This window comes from Protomyctophum bolini, assembly GCF_963924005.1.
Source record: "Protomyctophum bolini genome assembly, chromosome: 12".
NCBI classification, from domain to species: domain Eukaryota; kingdom Metazoa; phylum Chordata; class Actinopteri; order Myctophiformes; family Myctophidae; genus Protomyctophum; species Protomyctophum bolini.
Genome location: NC_137873.1, coordinates 20,796,676 through 20,817,191, shown reverse-complemented (window position 1 = coordinate 20,817,191; position 20,516 = coordinate 20,796,676). Strand labels below are relative to the sequence as shown.

The following is a 20,516-nucleotide window of genomic DNA, read 5'->3' as shown; positions in this document are numbered from 1 at the left end:
CACACACACACACACACACACACACACACACACACACACACACACACACACACACACACACACACACATGCATGCACACACAGGCCTGGCTGTTTATATAGGCAGTGACTTCAGTTTTGGGGAGCTAGGGTGGTTGTTGAAGAGGGGGGGGAAACAGAATAACAATGAATAAGAAACTGAAAAAGGGGAGTCGGGGCTTGAAAGCAAGAAGGAAGGAAGAAGCAAGCAAGCATTTTGTAGTGTTCTCTTGGCTGCCAGGGGGAATCTTTGAGACGTGTGGCTTCTCTGCAGTGCCACTCAGCGAACAGGCTGTTGGCACAGTGCCAGCCTACTCCAAAACTTTATCTTGTTACAGCCGGCCTAACGGCCTCTAATGCTGACAAAGCAGGGGGCAGAGAGAGAGAGAGAGAGAGAGAGAGAGAGAGAGAGAGAGAGAGAGAAGAGAGAGGGAGAGAGAGATAGCGAGAGAGAAAGAGAGGATGATGGTATAGAGAGAAGAGAGCGTGAAAGAGACATGGAGATAAAGACAGAATGAGGAAGATAGATAGAGAGAGGCCAAGAAGAACTACAGAGATATATCACTGCAGGGTTTAGAAGAAAGTGGACTCACTGGGCCAGTAAGGGCACGCCAACCACCTTCAAACACACCTGTGCACACTTTCCTCACCGCTCCTCCACCCTCTCTCTCTCTCTGTGTGTGCACCAGAGTCCTGCAACGGGTCGGATACCCGTGATTCCCCGCGGGTACCCGTGTTTGACGGGTAGGAACGGACGGGTATATATACACCTTTATAAATGAATGGGTCCGGGTGCGGGCGGAACGCAACGCAGTGCGGGCGCGTAACCTTTTTTAATCAGTGGACCCGCACTGCGCAATGTTATAAACAGCAGCAAACCCTCAACAGTGGAGACAAGTTAAATCCGTCACATGCCCAAGGAATCGACCTTTATAATGGCGTTCTGTTTCTGCTGCTGTGCTTCATGCTACTTGTTGCAGAGCAGTGACAACACGGTCTAATCGTTGCTTCCTTATCGTAGCATTTCACGTGTGGAGTTTATTTTTTCACCAGGCTGCAGCCTGTAGCCTATATTTTCGTTCGCGCTGATGAAACGCAAAGGGATTATAATTTATAATGCCAACATTCAACACAAGATGTAAGCTAACCCAGGTAATGTTGGCCTAATGCGCCACTCTTAAATAAAGTTAAAAAGAATAGCCTGATGAGTGATGACCATGTTTGAAACAGCCTTGGATCAAGACGGTCGACTCATCAGGCTAATTTTTTTTTTTATATCATCCTCTCCTTGTTGATTATTATGCCAATATGCCATTTAGGTTGAAATCATGATATAACTTTATGTTGTGATAATAAGCAGCAGTAGCCTCACTGCCTCAGTCATGAACTACATGTCTTCCGTTCCGTGTGAAACACACTGCCGCCGCCCACCACCACCACCACCACACCACATGCGGTGTTGGATGAAATAAAGTCAATGATAGCTATCGGTGCCTGTGGTACGAACGGGTGACGGGGCGGGTAACGGGTCCATTTTTTGACGGGTGGGTCGGATCTGGTTTAGAGTATTATATAAATCACGGGTAACGGGCGGGTAGCAGAACGGACTGATGATTGACGGGCGGGGCGGGTGCGGGTATCGAAAATTGGACCCGTGCAGGACTCTGGTGTGCACTCCCAACTGGGCCTAATGCGCAACCCCCCCCCCCCCACCCCTCCTCCTCTGGTCTTTTCACACGTTCGTGCTGAGGTGAGACACACAGATGAAAAGCAGAGGCAATTAGGCCAGGCCCCATTCGTGTGACTTTATGACTGGGAGAGGCACGAGTACCCCCCCCCCCAGCCCCCACCTCTTCCTCCTCCTCCTCCACCTCTTCCTCCTTCCCTTTCCCTCTACTCTATACGTTAATCCTCCTCCTTCAAAGCCTGGAGGGGAGCGCATCCTGCCCCGGTGTGTCACGTCTAGTCTGGCGAGACAGGAGAAGCGCATTGGCTTTAAACGCACAACCATAAAAAATAAAATACACGTGGAGGCCACACAAACATGCTGTGGACAGCAGGTCCATAAACGGGCCTCCTCCCCCGCCCTATAGTGTGATTGGACTGGACATGAATCAGGATTGATCCGGATGCCGGATGTCCTTCATTTCAACATGAGCTCATGGTTCAGCAGCGCCGTGTCATGGTGCGTCCAAAAACGGCAGTCTCAGAGGAAATATGGTCGGTCAAAACATCTGCTGAGGGAAATATATAAGGCCACGATGATGAGGAGGAAGAGAGAGAGAGAGAGAGAGAGAGAGAGAAAGCAGGCAAAGACATCAGAGGAAAGACGCACACAACAAGAACAAGACAAGAGAGAAGAGAATTTGCAGACAAAGTCAAAGATAATTGCAATAATACAGATAAGAAAGTCCTTTATGTCTGATGACGGATCGTGCAGATCAAAACAAGACCGAACACAATGGCCTGATGATTCAACGTTATACATGTACTTGGTGCACGCACGCGCACAATTACGCAGCCATGCACACATACATACACAAATATCAATATGCATACAGTGCACATTCACGCAAACCACATATAAATCAAGCACGCATACTTGATAACTCATCACTGCTTCATTTTTAAAAAAAAAGACTGCATGCTAACTCCGTGTAGGCAGGCTTTGTTAGCCACCCAAGCCGAGTCTAATGGAGATAAAGGAGGAAAAACAAAACAAAGCAATGCAATAATAGTCATGGAAATTCCCAGAGGGAGAGCAGGGGGAGGAGGGTCATTTTAGTATGGTTTATAAACTAAAACAATAAGGGCATTATTCTGTCGTTGTCCTACTGTATGTTTGTTTGCTTCCAGGCTCACTGTCTGCAAGGGCTGAGGGGTCGGCGGGGCTCTGAGAATCGGAATGGGAGGTGGGGGTGGTCTTAAAAAGGGAGATACGAGTAATAGACGTGGAGTCTTACTGTCTCCCAATGGAGACAGAGGCACATACAGTACACACACACACCTCCCAGGGAACGGAGACACAATTATAAGGCCCTCTGCACCAGTGCGGAAGCACAGGGAGTCTGGGGAGAGGCGAATGCTCATGACGCGCACACGCATGCATGCATGCACGTATGCATGCATGCATGCATGCACGCACGTAGTGCACGTACTTGCCACTGAACCACACGCACACTTTTACACTGCTCCATACCTCCCGCCTTTCTCTCTCCTTGTTATGCCTTTTTTCCTCGCAAGGCAAATGGCACTCGTATATCTTTCCACTGCCTTAGGTGACATTTTATACTAATCTATCTCTCTCTCTCTCTCTCTCTCTCTCTCTCTCTCTCATGCACGCATCTCGATGCCTCTGAGGACAGGGGGTCAGGAGGGTTCCTGGCAGATCAGCTAAAGCAGATCAGCTAATTATCTTGCCATAACAAGAAAGCATTGTGCCTCTCATGGTGTGGCCCCTGACACCCTCTCCCTCTCTCACTGGGGAGAGTTGGAAAGCACAAGGTGCTTCGATTCATTCTCGCTGAAACGCTATTTGGGACGAGAGGGAAAATTCCACGAAAAAAACATTCGTCAGCATCGGCGCACGCACCTTCTGCAGCGAGGTGTCTATGGTAACGATTGGGTGTTGTCAACACAGATACAGTATGCTCTAGCGCACACACACACACACACACACACACACACACACACACACACGTCATGGCCTTTAGCTCCAGGCCCGGTCTCTCTCCCTGCATATCAGTGACACTTGGTATCAAAAGTGTCAGCATTTTCATGACATCTGCTCCCCAGCAGTGTGGGTATAATATACACTCAGAAACACATTCTTCCATTCCCACCTGTCTTTCACACACACACACACACACACACACACACACACACACACACACACACACACACACACACACACACACTCACACTCACACTCACACTCACACTCACACGATAGACAAGTTGGGAAGTTATTGCCTTGTCTAACTGAAGCTCACTCAAACTACTGTACATTTCCTGTCAACCTACTGTATATCTATCAATAACCCCCCCCCGGTTTCACACATAAGAGACAGGGGGCTGTATTTTGCGTGTCTTAAGTACCAGGTCTTATTACTTAACTTAAGACCTGGAGGCGTGGTCAATGCTATCACACCTCCAGGTCTTAAGTTAAGTAATAACACCTGGTACTTAAGACACGCAAAATACAGCGAGTAGTCCGACCCACAGAGGAGACAGGCGACAAGCAGCACACACCCGTCTCTTCTATGTGTGAGAGGAGCCTGTGACATGGCCTGTGTGTGGCCTGCGTGTCACCGTCGCAAATAAATAATAATAATAATGTTATACTTGCATACTGCATGACGTGGCAATCATTCACACCATGAGTCATGTGGACTGGTTGAGGGATTTGTGCAGCTCCAGATGAAGTCAAGTCAGAGCTGCCATTCCCATTATTACTGTGTGTGTTGTTATTTTATACAGATGTCAGACAACTTGGTTGCCGCAGAATACAGCCTTGTCTCAACTCCATTCAGTGTGCGTTTGTGTGTGCGTCTATGTTGCCTGTTTTTTTAAAGAGAAAACAGCAAGTGTATGAAAACGGGCCCAAAAGAAGCGACTTGGCTATGGCTATTTGAAAATAGCCAATCTACAAGCTCTGCTAAAATAATGATAATAATAAAGATACAATTTTAACAATACAAATCTTGTATTGTTAAAATTGCCAAAATCGCTTATAATGAGCAGACATGGCAACACTGTCGTGTCGTGCATGCTTCTCTTAAGGTGGAGTTTGGGTGGGAGGCTGGGGGGGGGGGATTGGGAGTATGCACGGGAGGTTGTTGGGGATCAGAGGTCATTACATAAGGATCTTAACCCCAGGATGTGACCTTGTCTGCGGCTGCCTCAGAAAAGTACAGTGCAGGAATACCTCAACAAGACACTTACTGGAAATGGAAACGGCTTCTATTTTAGTGAAACTGTGATCATGATCTTGGAAGTTTCCATTGATCTCGTTTTGTGTGCGGCTGAAAAGCGGCAGCTCGATGATGATAAATGTGGTCCGTGTTTACGGGGTCACACTCATGACATGACAACTCCCACACCAGACAAAGCACAGTAGGGCCTTTCGGCCTGTCAAAACAAAAGCAGGCCAACCAAAACACGCACGCGCACGCACGCACACACACACACACACACACACACGCACACACACGCACACGCACGCACACGCGCACACACACACACACACACACACACACACACACACACACACACGCCATCTGCCTTCTAACGGGCACGTCCCCTTGGCTAAACCCCAGCAATCAGCATGGGTGATTCTGAGTTGAAAAGAAAAATTGAAATGAACAACATGACTGTGGAGGATTATTACCACAGAAAAAACATTGGTATACAGTATACATACACGCTGTAGCGGTTTGACCGACAATGTACCACACAATCAAACCACACAAAAGTATATCCACGCATACACATTCTGTCCCTGAGTGAGCCCTGTTACAGTAGCCTACTGTATGTCGTTGCTATCATTTCTTTTATTTTTTTTAACCCATTCTGACCGGGCACCCATTTTGGTGTTGGCATCATGTTATGCTTTAGCTATTGAAAAATAGCAGATCTACAAGCTCATATCGCGCCACCGAGTGGCGCGATACGAGCTTGTAGATCTGCTATTTTTGAAAAATTCGAAGAACGACTGACATTTTTAGAATCTGATCTCAGGTCAGAATGGGTTAATCAGACCAGTGTGGGTCCAGTGGAAACCTCGTATGAATCTGATCTCAGGTCAGAATGGGTTAAATGAATGCCCTACTACTTGATCACACTACATAGCGTCCAGTGTTGGGGAAGTTACTTTGAAAGCGTAGCTTGTAAAGCTACAAGTAGCTCACCATGGCAGTAGCTTGATCAAGCTACATAGCTACCCCTGGAGAAATGTAGCTTGTAAAGCTACAGCTACATAGGAAAAGTAGCTCAGCTACTTTTTATTTTTCAGCGTTAAATTGAGAATCTACATGCGGGAGACCCCTCCTCCCCTCTGGGAGACCCCTGCTCCCCTCTGGGAGACCCCTCCCACCCTGCTCCCCTCTGGGAGACCCCTCCTCCCCCTGCTCCCCTCTGGGAGACCCCTCCTCCCACCCTGCTCCCCTCTGGGAGACCCCTCCTCCCACCCTGCTCCCCTCTGGGAGACCCCTCCCACCCTGCTCCCCTCTGAGAGACCCCTCCCACCCTGCTCCCCTCTGGGAGACCCCTCCTCCCACCCTGCTCCCCTCTGGGAGACCCCTCCTCCCACCCTGCTCCCCTCTGGGAGACCCCTCCCACCCTGCTCCCCTCTGGGAGACCCCTGCTCCCCTCTGGGAGACCCCTGCTCCCCTCTGGGAGACCCACAATTGTAGCTTGTAACTTGAGTAGCTAAGCTACAAAAAATGACCCAAAAAGTAGCTGAGCTACTTGACGAGGTACACAAATATGAATGTAGCTAAAATACCACAAGCTACAGCAAAATGTAGCTAAGCTACGTAGCTCAGCTACATGTAGCTTAATACTCCCCAACACTGATAGCGTCACACTAAAGCATCAGAAGTAGCAGATCTACAAGAGAGAGAGACGATGCATTTGTCCTTTCTATGGTCGCGTTTATTCAGATGTTGTGGCAATATATATACTATTTGTTGCACCGTCGTCATCAACCTTGTAATATACATTACATAATATACTATAAGTGAAAGACGTGAGTGTAATCTTGGAAAGACACACACATACGACAATGTTATGTTCCCTCAGAAGGCTAAAAAGTTATATTGAAAGGTATATTGAAGGTACAGTACAGGTACAGTACAGGTACACTCCGAGTCTCCGATCGGCACCACACTGGGCACAAACACTGCTTAGGGGTCTGCCATGAGAATAGTCACACCAGGGGCCACGTTGTACAACCCTGCAGCTAGCTGGCCCCCCAGGGACAACACGTTTCCATGGTGCACTGTTGCTCCAATCCGTATCAAACTGGGCACAAACACTGCTCAGGGGCCTGGCATGAGAATAGACACCTATATGTCCAAAACTACTTTTCAGGATTAAAATGCAAAAATTCAAAAGTAGCAGTTTGACAAGCGCCGTACAGTGTTTGGCCCTCATTTATCAACGCGGCGTATACGCCAAAATATGTGTGCACGCCGGAATTACCGCAATTGTCGGCATTTATAATTTCCGCAAAACCTTGAACTTGAACGTGTGCCAGGACAAAAATCACGTCTGTGAGCTGTCATAGACTTTGTCCTGTGACAGGCTGTCACAGGCATCTAAACATCTGTATTCACTCCTAAAATATTAATATAAAACATACATGTAGTAAAAAATAAATAAATTGAGATTTCCAACTGTACATACAAGCAATTAAAAACAATATAACATGTTTACAATGTACAAGTTTATGCTTAATCAAACAGTGCTTTACTGGCCTTGTTAAACATTATATGCGAGTGCACTTGTGAGATGATTCGGGAGCGCAGCGTGACAGCAGATGCCTATAGTATAAACCCTGTGATATTTAAAATATATATTTAGGCATAAATGGACTGCAAGCCTTTATTTCCAAGTGACAATGACAAATATAGGCCTATAGCTTGCCTATTTGCAATTGTATGCTATAGGCCTATAGGTGTAAGGGTAAGGGGGGGTGCGGCGGGCAGCAAGGCAAGCAGGGGAAACTTTTTTATTGGCTTTTTCCATCATGTAACTATGGTTTCCATACTTGTTTGGTCGTATTGTAGTTGTTCATGTCGTAAAAACAAGGGCGAGGCTTGCTTTTATAGGGCGTGCCAGATTGATTTCAGCCGTCACATTTATCACTGCTAGGAATGAAATTAAGGAAGGATCAGCTGTTTGCGATCACTTTATAAATGCCGTGGCGACGTGAGTGTACTACAAAACCTAGGCTCAAATTTGAGGCAGATTTTACACTCGATTGATAAATGAGGGCCTTTGAGTTTACAAGTTAAAATATAAGGCATTGCTGGCTCTATGGCCCGGATGTCCAGCAACCAGAGATGATCAGGACAAATGGCAGCCACATCCAGATTGAACCTGATCATCAAATAATCACCACCAGGTGAGTGGGACAACACAGCCTCTAGCCTGGTACAAGGTATACCTTTGCATGGAAGGAGATGGAGATGGAGAGAAAATTATATAACTGGCAGAACTTTACCGTTTTGTGTGTTTATTTTTATCATACTAAGTGCCACATTTTGAGTTCAACAGTCTGCTACTTTTGCCCTTTTAAAATTAGAATACTGAAAAGCAACAGTTTTGGACATATAATGAGGTTTCCACCCGACAGAGCTGATATGTAAAATAAATAATAAAATGAAGACGGGGAAAGAGAGGGACCCACAAACACATTCAGGGAATTAGCCATCAACCAAAATTGGGTGTGTTGAACCAATTGAACCCTTTGGTCAACTACTGTAAGTATAGCTATAGGGCCCTTGGGAATCTGGCCGCAGTCCTTGGGAATGCGGTCAACTTAGTATACTGTAAGTATCCCATTAACCCTGTCATCAGTCATTTGGCCATGTCATTACAGGCGAGAACAATTAAATACAAATGTTTTAGATATCTCCCCCCACACACACACACACACACACACACACACACACAATCAATTTCAAATTCAATTTCACACACAAAGAGCAGAAAATAAGCAGATCATCAAGCCTGGATGTGACATGTTGTGAGCTTGCTCATTCTTTATATCGGCACTATAGCTTTCTTGTTATACCCCAGATTTGTTCAAACTTGGATCGTGCAGATGACAATTTTACCACTGAGTTAATAGAGCCTGCCTGCTACTTGCTCTGGGGAGAAATGTAATTTTGACCCTCAGGTCAACGTTCGTGTCAAACCAGAAAGCAGGATCTAAATGTCTAGAATAGCAGCAAGACCAAATTCAACAACCACCAACTGTTTAAGTTATATTGTATTAACATGACCCCATACAGATGGGACAAAATAACATGTCCTTCACGCACACAAACAAATTAACATAATAGAGGCCTTAATAGGGCCTAAGTGGTTGAGAATGCGTGTGCAGTATCAGCCAAATTCATATTCCCATGACTTCATGTGGTATCTCAGCCACTCACTACTTGACATTCCACACGGAGCACTCAGACAGGACAGGGATTGTCCTTAGAAGGCCCTGCGGGAGAGGCCTCTACCGACACACTAATAGAACTGTCTGCCATGTGCTTTTATATTGTCATTTCTTCCAGTTTCTTCCACCGCAGCCTGTGTAGACAGTCACTTTTTTGTGTCTATGTCTGCATTTTACCTGTTTCTTTGTCTCTCTAATTTTATCGTTATGCCAATTGATTCCTCCCCACACACATTGCTGTGTGTGTTAGTCACTGCTGTTTGTATCCCTACTGGCTCACCTCTGCCAGTGAGGAGACCCCACAGAGAGGAATTGTAGAGCCTTCGTCCTAATCCTCCCGCCCAACACTCCCCGCTGACAGGTGCCGGCCCAGCTCGTACGACATGGCTCGTTGTGTTTGTATAGATACAGATAACTTAAAATTAAAATAATGTATTCAAAATTGTTCTAACTAAAGTGGATGGGGTCTGTACGCTTTTCCGACAAGATTATTCACAAAGCAGCATGTGTTTCTGTCTCTGTCTCTGCCTCTCTCTGTGTGTGTGTGTGTGTGTGTGTGTGTGTGTTAAGGCTGTCCCCAAACAGTTCACATGTTCGCTCGTTAGGGTTGGCACTCGAATCTTAATTGATGGGCACAACCGGTGGCGGGTGGCTAGTGCGCAACTGCGCATACGTCGTCAAAATGTTTTCTGTGTGGACCGTGGTAGATGCAAGGCTCATTTGTGCACCAACAGCTGAGATAGTTATGTAGAGAAATCTGACAGGCATTCAAAAGGAACTCAAATGAGATGTTAACCTCCTGTAAGTAGACTTAGAAATAAAACTATAGTGTTGACTAATCATTACATGTGACTCTTATTTTGAAGAGGAAGTTAGTGCACAGGAAGTCGGTTTCAGTTGTAAACAAGCTACTAAGACACTCCCAAAAGTCCAAAAGTTACGTGCTCCTCTCATAGTCGTAGTCGTTGCTAAACCACGCAACGATAATTATTTACAATATAAAAACATGCATCTTGAACAACATTGGGATTACTTATGGAACCTGCAGCAGTAGTTGAGTAATTACTTTTATCTATGTTGGACGTTTGTTTTGGTTCCAGTGGTTGAGCTGCTTGGTGGGGTTGAGCTGCTTAACGACTACCCTGCTACAAATACACTTTTGCATCTGCCCGTGTGTGTGCATGCTTAGCAGACTGTTCAGAACGTGTTTGTGCCACAAACATAATGTTATAATATATAATAGTGCAATGGTTTGAGGGACATTTTGAGTCAGTCAGTCAGTCTGCCTGCCTGCAGTGGGGAGTGCTCACTAACGCCAACACTGGTTCACATGTGTAAGTGCAGTCTCCTCAGAGAAGGGTATAGAGGCCCTTAAGTCTGGCTTATGCTCACATACGGTACTCTTAAAACTGTTTCCTCTCTCACTGACAGTTACGGGTCTGACATGACTGTAAAACTTTCCAGGGACGGCGATGTCTAAGAGGCAGGCTAATCCAGTTTCCATTATTGCTACTTCACGTTCGGCAAAACATTTTCTCCTCATTGCGCCGCACGCTCGCATGTCATGCATGCAGTTTTCCATATATTGGCAAGCGAAGGCCGCTGGTGTCCCAACAGCGATCGTAAAACAACACGCCGTCTCGGCAGAGTACATTGTCCTATAAAACAAATTGCATGGTACCCGAATTCCTGATACACCAAAAACATTCAAAGCATCTCGGCAGCCTTGTGGGACAGTGTTGGGAGGGGTTTCTTTTAGGGGAGAGAGAAAAAAACCCACACTGTTTCGGAAATTTCAGAATTCAAATGACATCGCAATTACCGGCGGAAGGCGACTGGCCTTCTGCCTGATTTAGAGAGAGAGAGACAGAGAGAGAGAGAGAGAGACAGAGAGTGAGAGAGAGAGAGAACAGCAGGACCTAATTCACTACACACACACACAGGTTGTCGGCGGAGTGCCTGCACGCTTTACATCGGAGCTTCCCGAATTCCGGTGCATGGCAGACACTGCGCTGAACATTTCATTTTTGTACACTATACCTCGAGAGTCCCGGAGTTTGGGGTAAACCAAGGTTGTACTGTGTGCTACTGCTGTTCCCAGAGGAGGATCTGAGAGCTGCACAGCCAGACAATCAAAAGCCTGAGGCAGAGAAGAGGGCCTGTGTAGCCTCGTTCCTCTCTGCCGGGCTGATTTCTCTCCACACCGCTGCTACTGCCAAACCCACAGAACGTACTGCAGTAGGAAAGAAATCAAAAGGCGAATGGGGGGGGGGGGGCTCGGGTGGGGAATTGACTTTGCCCATGTTTTACCAGTTCACATACTTGTCTGCGTGCCAACAATCAAGGCCCCGGGGGGGAAGTGAATGTAACAAAAATAAATGTTATTCGCGAATATCGGACAAATAAAGAAATTCCTTGCAAAAACGAAACTTTTTTTAGTTGGGCTGGAACTTTGCATGGATGCACTGGAACTTTTTTTCCAGTGCATTTGGACTGCAAAAGAGAACAGAGTTCGGTTAGATGACGGGGAAGGGCTTGGTCAAGCGTTTTACGCAAATTATGTGCGGCAGCTATACTGTTCTCCGAAAGGGCATTATGTCTTCTATATTTGCTTCCATGTGTAGACCAGAGTTAAAAAATGGGCCCACAGGGTCAGTGGCTTAATGGGCTCTATGCACACACGCCATTTTGGAAAGAACTTGGGCCCCTTCCCTACTTCCTTCCCAGGTGTTACCGCTGATACTCTGTTCCATTCTGGTCCAACAGAGTCAGGGTGCTGCTACTGTTGCTGCTACTGTTGGCTCACTGGAAACACTCTGCTACACCAGTGGGTCTCAAAGTGTCCTTGAGTGTGTTCCAAATGGCCTCTTACAGGTATGTAACTCTCAGAGTTATGGGGGTCCTTGAAATGTAAAAGTTTGAGAACCACTGCACACAAAATGGAACAGAGCCATAATTAGTACCATCGGTAACACCTGTGAAGGAAGTGGCCCTATAGTGGCGCTATATACTGTACCCTACATCAGAGGTTCTCAACCCGTGGGTCGCGACCCCTCGGGGGGGGGGGGGGGGGGGGGGGTGTCGGCAAATAATTTTGGGGGGTCCCCAAATTCTTATATAATATATATATTTATTTATTTTTTGCGAGACATGGCCAAAGCATTTCCGGCCTAAAAAGGTTGAGAACCCCTGCCCTATATACCATTACATTCTACTGTACCTCTTCGAGAGACCCCCCTCATTCCCAGTGTCCTGCGGTCCTTACCCTGGAAGGCGTCGGCGTGTCCGGAGAGGAGGTACTTGAGATCGAAGCTGTAGGAGCGGACGTTCTGAAGGGTCTCCCTCTTCACGGCGTACTGGTAGCTCTCCTCCATCTTGCGGGTGCAGCAGGAGGGACCCTGGTGCTTACACACCAGCAGGTCCACGTCTGCAATCACACATCACAATCATGACCTTTATCGTCTACAGGAGGGACCCTGGTGCTTACACAACAGCACGTCTGCAATCACAATCATGACCTTTATCGTCTACAGGAGGGACCCTGGTGCTTACACAACAGCACGTCTGCAATCACAATCATGACCTTTATCGTCACATCACAGCTTCACAGGTGTGAAGAAGCAGTGGTGTACGGAAGTACTGTACTTGCGTACAATGTTGAGTTTTTTTCTTTTACTTGCTTCAATGTTCAATACAAGAAATATAGTACTTTTACGCCACTACAATTGTACAAGAACTTTAGTTACTAGTTACTTTGTAGATTTGGATTATTACTACAAAACCACTTCAGCCCTAAATATATATATACACGTATATATACACACACACAGTGTATATATATATATATATATATATATATATATATATATATATATATATACACACACACACACACACACACACACACACACACACACACACACACAGTGTATATATATATTTCGGCCACTTGAAAATAGCAGATCTACAAGTTCAAAATGTTTCGCAAGCTTAGATTTTCGGAAAAATAAAGAAAACCGGATATGTAAACATGTCAGGGGGGTTCCTTGAAATGAAAAAGGATTGAGAATCATCGATTCACCCTATTGAAACTCTTCCAGACTCTAAAATGCACACACGCACGCGCACACGCACGCATGCACACACACAGTATATTTTCTTCAGGAAGCATTAGGGAGGGCAGTGGAGGGGAGGGGAGTGCGACGCGGTCGCAGTGATGACTGCGATTTAATAGTTATGAATGAGGTGAGTCACGTCCCGTTAATAGAGAAGAATATGATCTGGAACATGTTGCTTTCTTTTCTGTGGTTAGAGGGTTATGGGAAAGTACAGAATTCCAGTCCGTTCAGAACTATTAGCTATAGGCTTATATAGAGAGAACATGGATGGGCCATAGTCCATATACGAACCATATACGACGACGACTCATTGGTTCTGATCTCAGTTATTTGACTCAAATGAAGTCATTACTTAAATACACACAATCAAGGCAGTGCTTGCATTCAGCTAGCCAAGAACATAATGACCTGCTGTCAATCAGGTGCTGTCAATCACTTGGTACGAGTATATCTGTCTCTTGTTTTGACATTATGACCAACACTTATAATACTTCAGAATCTAAAATCAACTTTATTGTTACATCACAGTTTTACAAGTAAAAAGTGGTGAAATTAGTTTTTGTGCATAGTTCCCATCGTGTTATTTTCCCAAGAAAACAAAGAAAGGGAAGAAGAGGAAGGGAGGGTTGTAGGGTAGGAGATCAAGGGAAGAAGAGGAAGGGAGGGTTGTAGGGTAGGAGATCAGGAAGAAGAGGAAGGGAGGGTTGTAGGGTAGGAGATCAAGGCAAGAAAGACCATTTAGAAGCTCGTCCTGCTTATAAGCCTATAGCTATAGGCCGTCATACATGAATATAGAGTATGTATCACAAGTGGTATGAAGCCTTTTACGTGCATTTACAATTTATTATAAATGTGATTGTAATGCATTATCGACCCGACCTTTATGTAAAGTGAAACTTTTATAATATTGTCTCTGTCAGGTATAGCCAAAACTGTTACTTTTCAGGATTCAAATAAAAATAAACAGCGAAGGTAGCAGATCGACGAGCTTGTAGATCTGCTACTTTTGATGATTTTGCGTGACACTGTAGTATGATGGAGTCTGGTAGAGATGAGGTTGTGCATGACGCTGTAGTATGATGGAGTCTGGTAGAGATGAGGTTGTGCATGACACTGTAGTATGATGGAGTCTGGTAGAGATGAGGTTGTGCGTGACACTGTAGTATGATGGAGTCTGGTAGAGATGAGGTTGTGCGTGACACTGTAGTATGATGGAGTCTGGTAGAGATGAGGTTGTGCATGACGCTGTAGTATGATGGAGTCTGGTAGAGATGAGGTTGTGTATGACGCTGTAGTATGATGGAGTCTGGTAGAGATGAGGTTGTGCATGACACTGTAGTATGATGGAGTCTGGTAGAGATGAGGTTGTGCATGACACTGTAGTATGATGGAGTCTGGTAGAGATGAGGTTGTGCATGACGCTGTAGTATGATGGAGTCTGGTAGAGATGAGGTTGTGCATGACGCTGTAGTATGATGGAGTCTGGTAGAGATGAGAGGTTTTGCATGACGCTGTAGTATGATGGAGTCTGGTAGAGATGAGGTTGTGCATGACACTGTAGTATGATGGAGTCTGGTAGAGATGAGGTTGTGCATGACGCTGTAGTATGATGGAGTCTGGTAGAGATGAGAGGTTTTGCATGACGCTGTAGTATGATGGAGTCTGGTAGAGATGAGGTTGTGCATGACACTGTAGTATGATGGAGTCTGGTAGAGATGAGGTTGTGCATGACGCTGTAGTATGATGGAGTCTGGTAGAGATGAGGTTGTGCATGACGCTGTAGTATGATGGAGTCTGGTAGAGATGAGGTTGTGCATGACGCTGTAGTATGATGGAGTCTGGTAGAGATGAGGTTGTGCATGACGCTGTAGTATGATGGAGTCTGGTAGAGATGAGGTTGTGCATGACGCTGTAGTATGATGGAGTCTGGTAGAGATGAGGTTGTGCATGACACTGTAGTATGATGGAGTCTGGTAGAGATGAGGTTGTGCATGACGCTGTAGTATGATGGAGTCTGGTAGAGATGAGGTTGTGCATGACGCTGTAGTATGATGGAGTCTGGTAGAGATGAGGTTGTGCATGACGCTGTAGTATGATGGAGTCTGGTAGAGATGAGAGGTTTTGCGTGACGCTGTAGTATGATGGAGTCTGGTAGAGATGAGGTTGTGCATGACGCTGTAGTATGATGGAGTCTGGTAGAGATGAGGTTGTGCATGACGCTGTAGTATGATGGAGTCTGGTAGAGATGAGGTTTTGCGTGACGCTGTAGTATGATGGAGTCTGGTAGAGATGAGGTTGTGCATGACGCTGTAGTATGATGGAGTCTGGTAGAGATGAGGTTGTGCATGATGCTGTAGTATGATGGAGTCTGGTAGAGATGAGGTTGTGCATGACACTGTAGTATGATGGAGTCTGGTAGAGATGAGAGGTTGTGCGTGACGCTGTAGTATGATGGAGTCTGGTAGAGATGAGAGGTTTTGTGTGACACAGTAGTATGATGGAGTCTGGTAGAGATGAGGTTGTGCATGACGCTGTAGTATGATGGAGTCTGGTAGAGATGAGAGGTTGTGCGTGACGCTGTAGTATGATGGAGTCTGGTAGAGATGAGGTTTTGCGTGACGCTGTAGTATGATGGAGTCTGGTAGAGATCAGAGGTTGTGCATGACGCTGTAGTATGATGGAGTCTGATAGAGATGAGGTTGTGCGTGACGCTGTAGTATGATGGAGTCTGGTAGAGATGAGGTTGTGCATGACGCTGTAGTATGATGGAGTCTGGTAGAGATGAGGTTGTGCGTGACGCTGTAGTATGATGGAGTCTGGTAGAGATGAGGTTGTGCATGACGCTGTAGTATGATGGAGTCTGGTAGAGATGAGGTTGTGCATGACGCTGTAGTATGATGGAGTCTGGTAGAGATGAGGTTGTGCATGACGCTGTAGTATGATGGAGTCTGGTAGAGATGAGGTTGTGCATGACGCTGTAGTATGATGGAGTCTGGTAGAGATGAGGTTGTGCATGACGCTGTAGTATGATGGAGTCTGGTAGAGATGAGGTTGTGCATGACGCTGTAGTATGATGGAGTCTGGTAGAGATGAGGTTGTGCGTGACGCTGTAGTATGATGGAGTCTGGTAGAGATGAGGTTGTGCATGACGCTGTAGTATGATGGAGTCTGGTAGAGATGAGGTTGTGCATGACGCTGTAGTATGATGGAGTCTGGTAGAGATGAGGTTGTGCATGACGCTGTAGTATGATGGAGTCTGGTAGAGATGAGGTTGTGCATGACGCTGTAGTATGATGGAGTCTGGTAGAGATGAGGTTGTGCATGACGCTGTAGTATGATGGAGTCTGGTAGAGATGAGGTTGTGCATGACGCTGTAGTATGATGGAGTCTGGTAGAGATGAGGTTGTGCATGACGCTGTAGTATGATGGAGTCTGGTAGAGATGAGGTTGTGCATGACGCTGTAGTATGATGGAGTCTGGTAGAGATGAGGTTGTGCATGACGCTGTAGTATGATGGAGTCTGGTAGAGATGAGGTTGTGCATGACGCTGTAGTATGATGGAGTCTGGTAGAGATGAGGTTGTGCATGACGCTGTAGTATGATGGAGTCTGGTAGAGATGAGGTTGTGCATGACGCTGTAGTATGATGGAGTCTGGTAGAGATGAGAGGTTTTGCGTGACGCTGTAGTATGATGGAGTCTGGTAGAGATGAGAGGTTTTGCGTGACGCTGTAGTATGATGGAGTCTGATAGAGATGAGGTTGTGCATGACACTGTAGTATGATGGAGTCTGGTAGAGATGAGGTTGTGCATGACGCTGTAGTATGATGGAGTCTGATAGAGATGAGAGGTTTTGCGTGACGCTGTAGTATGATGGAGTCTGGTAGAGATGAGAGGTTTTGCGTGACGCTGTAGTATGATGGAGTCTGGTAGAGATGAGAGGTTTTGCATGGAGCGAGCCAGTGACTAGTTTCCTAGACATGCACATAGGCAGACTGTCATAAATCCATAGGGAGACAGAGAGAGGCACAGTCAGAGGGGAAAGAAAGTAAACCAACAAGAATTCATCTATGTTTGCAGCTATAAATAAAGGTGTATAAATATCTCTGGCTCATGTGCTCATGGACACACGCATGTTGAAAATGTGTCTGTTCAGACACACGCAGCGTGTGTGCGTGCATGAATTGTGCACAGATGCAAACACACTGGTCGACGCGCACTTTTATAGTGAACACACACATGTGCGCACGCATGCGTGCAAATACTGATCCTATTGATAAGTGCGTAATGGAGAGGTGACATCTATGGTGACTACTGACTAGCCATCAGTGGTGGAAAGTAAGTGCAGTTACTCAAGTTCTGACTTACTCAAAGTACAATTTTGAGTTTTTTTTTTGGTAATGTTATTTACTTATTTTACCTCTTTACTTTACTTTCTAATTGTCAATATTTTCACTTTTACACTATTCAAATATTGTACTTTTTACTCACTACAATTCTTTACACTTCACGTCGATTTTCGTGCCATAACCTTTGTACTTTGTACCCAAGCAAAACTGTGAGTATTTCTTCCACCGCTGCGAGCCATAATACTGGAGCTCATTACAGCCACATGAAGGGAATGATCTAATTCCAGCTAGAATATGATCCAAAGTGAAGCTCAGTCAGATAGGCTGACGTCACTGTGCTTCCACCCTGTCCAGACACCGTCGCCTGCTTCTCACTGTCACCCCACATATAAACACTGTCATGACATCACTGAGACTGGCCACAATTAGCACGGCTTATTAAACACAGCGCGCACGCACACGCACACACACACACGAGAGCTTGTACACTACAGTACAGTACAGTACAGTACCACTCTCTTCAGACGGGTCAGATTTTGTTTTATAAAGCGGGTCTCAAAAACAACGTGTATGCCTATTTGATATGATAAGTCATTCTAGTGGGAGGAGTGGGAGGGGGGGCAGCTAGGGGCAGGTGCTGTAACCAGAGCCCGCAGCATGGCCCCGGGACAGACGGACCGCAAGACCAGTTCCTCTCACGTCCCAAATCCATCCATGAAACACAATAGGGATGCATTCTGAATCCCCTCATTCCCTCTCTCTCCAACCCCCCCCCCCCCCTTTCTCTCTCCCTGTTCTGCTGGCATATCGTCACTGTCCAGCAGAAACCTCTTATCACCCATATTTCAACTTTTTATGTTCCATGGACAAGGTTTCCACCCGACAATAAGGATATCCTCTCTGTCGCACACGCGCATGCGTGATGTCTGTGTGTCCATAGCCAATCTCACAAACCACTGGGCAGATCAGTGTGAAATGTCTTGTGTACACTGCCAATAGGCTTACAGTACAGTCATTATTGTAGTTTCATAATGGAAGTTAAATCCCTGCACTCTGATCGGCACTGAAACTTTGCCCAAATGTGGAGTCATAAATCCTAGACGTGTCTATAGACAACTGACGTCATAGGTGACACAGGTTGGCCACATGTGTCTTTGATGTTGGCCCGTCACCGTGACCGTACAGTGCAAAATATAATAGGTTGAGTCACCGCCGATTGGTCGTTCGTCATGACACCCATCAACATACTCCCCTAACTGCCTATAGTGAATTCGGCCTGGGCTGTGGCTCAGCGGTCCAGGCACCTTGGCCGGTAGTCCGAGTCTGGCAGTGTGCCGCGGGTTCGACTCCCGATCCCGATGGCCTTTACTGCATGTCACTCCCCCATTTCCTGTCAGCCTACTGTCTGTCCCTCTATAAAAAAATAAAAAATAAAATAAAAGGTGAAAGCCGCAAGAAAAAAACATTAAAAACAAAAAGAGTGACCAAACGTCAAATGTTTGACTGGAAGGGGGGTACCCTGGGGGTCATCAGGTGCCGCCCTGGCCACTCCCCCCCCCCCAGCAAAGTGGCCTCCTCTGAATCAGCTCCTCCCCAGGCAGTATGTGACAAATGCATGCATTGCATTGCAGAAGGCCAAATGGAAATGGCAAAAGGCTAAATGAAAGACAAATATCCACCTTTCAATATCCACACATTGGAATTCTCAATATGTGTGTCAAACTGTTCTAAATTCATTACACTTAGCAGCTTCTCTCCCTCTCTCTCTCTCTCCGTTATCTCTGATATGAAACTAATATCCAGCGCCTCACACAGTGGAATCTGGCCTGGCCTCCCTTATCCCTCAGAGTAGCAGTGTGGCTGGCGTAAGTGATACCCAGAAAGACTTTGGCAGTTAAAGCCCGCCCCTCCCCACACACAACATCACGAGACAGGTCGACCACGTTGCAAATACTCTGGAACATTGATTGGAGTCATTAGGGGCTGCAGTGCCTGCTGCTTGTCCACACCACCGGGGACAAACTAGAAACTAGAAATGCACACTGTCGAGGTGCCAACTTGCGCCTTGCACACAAGTAGGCCATGTATGGCCTACTTACTCATGTCCATGAGGTGCATGAGGCGCACCATGAGGTGAGCGCACCTCATGGTGTGCTAACCACTGGGATCACCACTGGCGATGCCAATGACATCACCACTGGCATCACCAAGAATATTGGTCCCTCATTGGCTGTTAAAACACTCAGAGCGCCAGGCAGCACCATAAACCGCGGGTTATAAGCTTTATTACATCTTTGATCGCATTGCGGCTGACATATTACCGTTTCTGGCGAAAGATAAACAACGTGCTTTCAGTTTCGTCTCTGCGAGGCGTGTGACACACACGGAAGCGGGGCTCATATACAGTTGATGTGAATCATGGCGATGAAGTACCTGGACATGAACACTAGATGGCGGCTTTTAAACCGAGCCTGTAAATATGACAGTTGCATGGATGCAATGCAGATGAATTCCTGTGGCATGCAGATTTTGCATGCAGGATGAATACAAAATGAATATCAACATCCTAATACTGTCCGTGATTTGGGGCCATAAGGATGAATACAACATTTATATCAACATCCTATGATCCTAATACTGTCCAATACTTAGATAGAGAGGGGGTGCAAATTCTGACTGGCAGTTTTCGCTGTCAAAATATGACTCTCCAGTCAAAAAACGTACCTTTCCCTTGAAGTGAGTTTACTAGCCATTGGCCAACCCCCCTTCCCCCGCTCTTTTTCCCTCCTTTTTTAACCCTTTTATCCCAGTTATAGTACGTTGATTCTCTTTTTCATCTATTCTACAGTTTTTGGTGAC

The 20,516-nt window shown here is 46.1% G+C and overlaps 1 protein-coding gene across 2 annotated transcripts in view; it reads right to left on the bottom strand.

Moving 5' to 3' along the window:
• Window positions 1-20,516, bottom strand: part of LOC308325824 (glypican-5-like) — a 163,544-nt gene that overhangs the window by 130,427 nt on the left and 12,601 nt on the right. For both annotated transcript variants that reach the window (XM_080778527.1, XM_080778528.1), the window contains exon 2: window positions 12,458-12,619. In XM_080778527.1, the coding sequence (XP_080634653.1) occupies window positions 12,458-12,619 (162 nt within the window). The remainder of the gene's footprint in view (window positions 1-12,457; window positions 12,620-20,516) is intronic.